Source organism: Pungitius pungitius, chromosome 20 (genome assembly GCF_949316345.1).
Source record: "Pungitius pungitius chromosome 20, fPunPun2.1, whole genome shotgun sequence".
NCBI classification, from domain to species: Eukaryota; Metazoa; Chordata; class Actinopteri; order Perciformes; family Gasterosteidae; genus Pungitius; species Pungitius pungitius.
In genome coordinates this window covers 6,604,669-6,611,175 of record NC_084919.1, presented here as the reverse complement: position 1 = coordinate 6,611,175, position 6,507 = coordinate 6,604,669, and the positions used below count along the sequence as shown (strand labels likewise).

The 6,507-nt window shown below is 39.7% G+C and overlaps 1 protein-coding gene across 1 annotated transcript; it reads left to right on the top strand.

Annotated features, from left to right (window-relative positions):
• The first annotated feature begins 706 nt into the window (after nt 1-706).
• Nucleotides 707-4,867, top strand: LOC119195259 (toll-like receptor 5). Its single transcript, XM_037450066.2, has 2 exons — nt 707-858; nt 1,528-4,867. The coding sequence occupies exons 1-2, from the start codon at nt 811-813 to the stop codon at nt 3,415-3,417; spliced, it is 1,938 nt and encodes a 645-aa protein (XP_037305963.2). The 5' UTR covers nt 707-810; the 3' UTR covers nt 3,418-4,867.
• Nucleotides 4,868-6,507: the final 1,640 nt, after the last annotated feature.

Genomic DNA, 6,507 nt, shown 5'->3' with positions numbered 1-6,507 from the left:
GAACCTGGAACTACTCATTACAATAAGATGTAACCTGAACGCCCCATATCTAAAAGAGGAAGAGGCGTCTAACGAAACTGCGGAAAAATGTGCAACTCTTCAAAAAAATGTGTGTATTAATGGATAATAAAATAATCAGAAAAAGAAAAGAAGTAAGTTAAATCCCTTCTGTGAAAATATCGGCATGTATAATAGATACATTCTCATTGTACAAGGAATACCAGTCACTGCTATTCTTACAACCACTACTAGCCATTTAGAGACCATGCTGGATTTGTAATTGGGGTTGTTAAACACTGTTAGCTGTTGCCGTTGTTAGCATTGCTACACGTGTAAACACCGCTGGCAACTATCTTTTTTTTGTTTTATTATTTCTTGGAAAAAGGTCTTTGATTCGTTTGAGGACTAAAAAAACTTTTAAAGCCTCTATTCAACCAAATCTACAATGTTGCAACAAACACTAACCTGGCATTTGAAAAAAAAACTGAACATGTACCACCCCAACCAGAAAACTCAACAACAAAACATCCAGGACACAGCAAAGAAGGGCCGCAAACACGCAAGGGTACTTCCCCCATCGTACTTCCCCCAACGTGTAAACTGTGAAAAAAGAGAAACCCCGTCAAGCGTTGTGTTTACGTTGCAGAACCAATGCAATGTTCAACACAAGTGACGCAACCGCTTACAGATAAAAGGGCCACCAACACAGATCCCTCTATACTGGATCCCTGCTTTTCAAACTGCAGCAGGGGACTGGTGTATTATCAAAACATCAAGAATTGCATTTCTTCTCCTCTAAGCAGTGTGAAGATGTGGATGCTGAGTCTTCAGGTGGTTGTCGTTTCTGTGCTCCTACAGGTATGTAATGTAGGAAGTTCATGCTTACACAGTTTAAAGATAGTGTAAGTTTATATGTACAGCGTTTACCTCAACAAGAGAACGAGTTTAAAGTGGGTGAAACAGAGTGGAGAAGATTCTTTCTTTACTAGGATTTTATACAAAAGGACACAATCAGAATTGTATTTAAAATGACAAATATTTATCTAGGATTTTACTGTTGTGGAAGCAAACAGACAAAAACAATGGGCTTTAGATAGATATGGTATGTCTTCCATTAGAAAAGGTGAATAATACAAACTTATTTGGTTATTGTATAATAGAAACTGTTTTGCTTTTGTGAATTATTCATCTTGATATACAGTACATTATATGTATGAACAAAACATTATGTATCTGCATCATTTTTTTAACAAAGAATTGTTTTACTTTTCCATCTACATTAAACCGAGTTTGACATTTAAAAATACAAAATCATCAATTAGAGGCACCAAATAAAGTTTCTTTAAATTGTCTATAAATATTTAAAGAATCGTAAGTTTTTTTTAAAGTTTGGGTCTTTGTTAACTTCTTTATTTTGAAAGTTCTTTAAATCAGAAATATATTAGATTGAGCAAAAAAAAAATCTGTAATTGAATGTCGCCATTAAGTGTTTATTGCTACAGTAAAAGAACAATAAACCTCTTTCAGGTGCCCGGTTGTTTCCCATCATGCCTCATTCTGGGCTCTGTAGCTAACTGTGGCTTCCAGAACCTCCACTGGATTCCTCCTCTCCCTCCTCACATCACCCACCTGTACCTGGAGATGAACCACATCCACGAGATCAACTCCACCTCCCTGTCGGGCCTGGAGGAGCTGCAGGCGCTGGACCTGGGGCTACAGTACGTTCCTCTTGTGATCAGGAACCACGCCTTCAGCGGGCAGAGGCGCCTGAGGAGGCTTGTGCTCGGCTTCAACGCCGGCCTTCAACTGGAGCCGCTGGCTTTTATCGGACTGTCGGGTTTGCAGAGCCTCCACCTGGACTACTGTTCTCTGCAAGCATCCATCCTGAAGGAGAACTATCTGGAGCCACTGTCCTCCTTGGAAACTCTTGACCTCTTTGCTAACAAGATAAAAAGACTGCAGCCTTCAATGTTTTTTACAAACATGACTAATTTGAAAGTTTTGAATCTTAAGCTGAACCAAATCGACAGAATATGTCGATCTGATCTGGTTGGTTTTCAAGGAAAGAACTTTACGGTCCTGAACTTGGCCTCGGTGGGTCTTAAGGCCATGTTTAAGGAACATTTTGACTGGCAGGAATGTGGGAATCCTTTCAGGGGAATGTCCTTTCAGACACTTGACCTGTCACACAACGCGTTCAGTGTGAGTGGGTCCAAGCGCTTTTTCACAGCCATCAAAGGGACCGAAATCTCCAATCTCAAACTGTCAGGTCACATGGGTAAAGGATTCTCACACAACAATCTTCCTGACCCAGACCACGGCACGTTTGTCGGCCTGAATGGCAGCTCAGTCCGCACTTTGGATCTGTCGAACAACCGGATATTTGCATTGCAAGAGGGGGTTTTTCGTCCGCTGGAAGAAGTCGCAATCATTGACGTTTCCCGTAACAAATTGAATCAGATACACCGACATGCCTTTGAAGGTCTTGAGGGACATTTGAGAATGCTCAACCTGTCACACAACCTGCTAGGGGAAATCCATTCTTACACTTTTGATTCCCTGACAAACCTGAGAGTGTTGGACTTGTCTTACAATCACATAGGTGTCCTGGGCTACGGCTCATTCAGTGGACTTCCACAATTAAAAGCATTATATCTAACAGGAAACTCTTTGCGAGACCTTGGCTTCCCCGCTTCCCTCCCAAGATTAGATTATCTGATGTTGAATGACAACAAACTGGAGTCGTTGCCGGTGAGTGCTCTGGCGCGCTTTGCCGGTAATGTTATGCATCTGGACATTAAGGACAACCGTTTGACAAACCTGGGGGACGTTACCACGCTTTTGACTCATCTAAAACGGCTCTTCTATGGAGGAAACACAATCCAATGGTGTACGCTCAGTGGGCGAGTTTCAGCAGTTGGTTCGAGCAATGTCCAAACTCTAGATCTTCACAGCAGTTCCCTGCAGTCCATGTGGTCTCAGGGGAGGTGCCTGAATCTGTTTGACAATCTGGGACGAGTGATCGCTCTGAACTTGAGCTTCAATGCACTGCAGTCTCTTCCTCGGGGCCTTTTCAAGGGCCTTGCCTCAGTGGCAGAGATGGACCTCTCGTTCAACAGCTTGACCTATCTCCCGCCTGATGTGTTACCAAATAGTCTCAAAGTACTCAACCTCTCCAACAACTTTGTAGCCTCCCCTGACCCCGTTGCGTTTCGCTTTCTAAGCTTCCTCGACCTTAAAATGAACCGATTCCACTGCGATTCCAACCTGAAGGGCTTCCTGACTTGGCTGAAGAAGACCAACACGACCCTTCTTAGTCCTGTTGCGGAGCTCAGGTGTGAATTTCCTTCTGCTCTCTATAATGTGTCTCTGTTAGATTTCTCTGTTTGGACCACGCAGCAGGTAACCAGCAACTAAAAGTGAAAAAATAGGTTGGGCCATCTAGGGGAACAACTAGAATTGTAAGAAATGAAACACAAAGACCATCTAACGTTGATTTTTTAAATCTCTGTATGATTTGACTTCACTTCACTGTAAAAAAAAAATTCTGAGTCTCAGAAAGAACTGTGTCAATAAAGCGTATTTGTTTGAAATATTGTGGTAAATATAGAGCGCCTGATTACCTGGTATACATCTGTGTCGTTCCATCTAGAATAATCATCAAAACACATCACAATTTCTTCATTAGAATTTGCATTGGTCATCTGAATCTCTTCATAGCTAACCAAAAACCATAATGGTCAATTCTGTAGCTTTAGCAGTAAAAAACTAACCTCTTCTCCAATGCATGCTGGGAAAAACTTCAGCCCTCAATCACCAAACAAGTGTAGAAAATTGACAGATATAAGACTAAGGCTCAATCCCAGTGCCCACATTAACCCATGTACAGACTTAAAGAGACATAAGGCATAAAGGTCCTAATCCTGTGAGGGATTAGGACCTTTATGCACTCTTTATCTGTAAATACCAAGACCCATACATCCATACTATTCTATGCATTCATTTAGGAGATGGTAGTATGTCCCAATTAAATGCATACTGCATGAAATTGAAAATACTTTGTAAGGTCAGCTGCAAGCTGTTGTTCTAATGATGTTCTAAAAGTACAAATAAACATGTGAATTGGAACATAGTGTTAAGCAACAGTCAATTACCAACAATTCATGCGGGATTGAGATCCGAAAAATGCAAATCAATTTCATACACATCAAAGCAATAAGTGGCCTCCATGTGAACTTTATGGAGATATCTAAACATTGAATGTTTTCATTCATTTGGAGATTCATTTAGTTTGTTTTGTTTTGTCTATGTAGTAAACTCTGACACAGACAATTCGTGCATACTTCATTTACCTTGCAAAGTCTGCATTAAATGTACGATGACAGACTTAATCTGACACTACGGCTGTGTCTCACCGAACAACCCTTTCACTTTGTGGGACATGAATCACATTTCTTCTGCCCCAGTGGGTGCCTGTAAAATGAATAGGATGTTCAGCATTTAACACATATTATGAACACACAGGTTGTCATCAGTTACAGAGTAGGAAAAATAATGTCTTTATCGCTTCTCACAACTACAATACCCACAGAAATGAATATGTGTAACTTGAGAAGCAACAATTGTAACATTAAGTGATTGATTTGTTAAAAAATGAGTAGGTTTAGGTTTGTATCTTAACGATCCATCCACTTGTCCACAAGTCCAGTGTTCATAAACAAAACTGGCTATTTAAAGTATTGTAGGTATTGAGGAAAAGGTTTCCTATTATTTAACGGATGGAAATAAAGCCTTGAGATGGAACCCACAGTGATTCCTTTTCTTACAGCAGAGGGCAGCACCAGCACAGTTAGTAAAATGATGTAATAAAAACATACCATCATTTTCCCAGCTAGGATGAATGTGCAGCAATGCAGCATTCAGTTCCACAGCCTCTGACAAATGAGAGAAAAATAGGGATTCATGAAGTCATAAAAATGTAATAACTGGTCCATTGTAAACTGGAAAAATAGGACCGATTAGTGGGAGTTACTGAAAATAGGGAATTAGGTCATCACTGCTCCTTGAGGTGTATTTGTAAGAATAACAACTCACAAACATCTTTTGTCTAATATTCAAAGCCGTATTTTGTAGTGTGATTGATGATATTGTTTCCTAATTGGTAAATATGAACATGTTTCATTTTATGATTAATGCATTATGTGGGTGAATGGATAAAAAGCGTGTCCTCATATAGCAGATCTCTGCTCATGAAATATTAAATGACAACAGACTGGAGGGTGAAGCACAATGAAGAAGAAGAGACCTCTGTTGCTCCTGCATGTCAACTGCTGATCAGACTCAGATTACATGGGCAAATTTATATACCTGTGTGAGTTTGTAAGTGTGTGCGTCTGCGTATTTGTATGAATGCACATAAATCCCAGACTTAAGTGTGTTCAATCAAAACCTGTAGGATTACTAATACCCGAATGCTAACTTTTCCCCAGCATTATATTTTTTATAGGTTTTTATCATAACCTTTTTCTTACCTTTACCTTCACACATCCAACCAGGGGACACCATTACAAAAGTAATGTATACTTATGTTTTACTATTATTGTAAAGTTTATAGAAATTAGTAAAATATATATCATTTTCAAATGTGCTAAATTCATGCCTTTTTTACATGCTTTAGAATTAAACCGCATCCAAAAACTGAGCAGCAGAGAGGAAGTAACGTCCTTTTCTTACTTTTGTTGATGTAATGCTAGACTGCTAGAGCCCCAAGTAGTCCTGAAAGAAGATTTATTAATTTATTTGATACATAATTCATTAGTGTAAACTTTGTTCTTCTCTATAAAGAGTAACCCTAACCCTAATCCCCATACAAATACACCACACAAGGTATGCTCTGAGGATCAATTTAGGCCTGAGGATGGCGCTAGAAGTAAGTTATTTCAAATCATGTATCAGTTCACTCAACAGTCCGACATCTGCATCACAGTGGTGGATTAAAGCTGGAAATCAGTGGCATTCATCCTCTGGGGAACATGGGTGATCAAAAATTGGAAAAAATCTCCGCAATCCATCCAACAGTGTGAACTAAAGTGGTGGAACAATGCAATTCTTGGATTTGTGATGCAAGCAGTGTTAATCAATAATGAAAATTATTCAGTTTCAGTCCAACAAAATGAAACCTACATAATCATAACGATATGCTTATTTCATTCACCTGTTGTGATAACGCAGACTCTTTCCAGAACAATCCTTGATCTGTAACCCTTAACTTCCTACTTGCTGTAGGATGTCATATTCGGGAGCTTGTTGGTGTGTTGCATAGTGTCATAGTTACACAATGTTTTGGTTGTGTGTATTTTGGATTGCATCATAAATGTTGCATGTTTTTCAGACCATAGGAGGGAGGCTTCCTCTCCAAGGAAGCTTGAAGGAATGCCATCGAACAAAATGTAACTAAATATCCTTGCTCTTGAGGGTCGTCTCCCATACAACCTGAAATGCCATCTG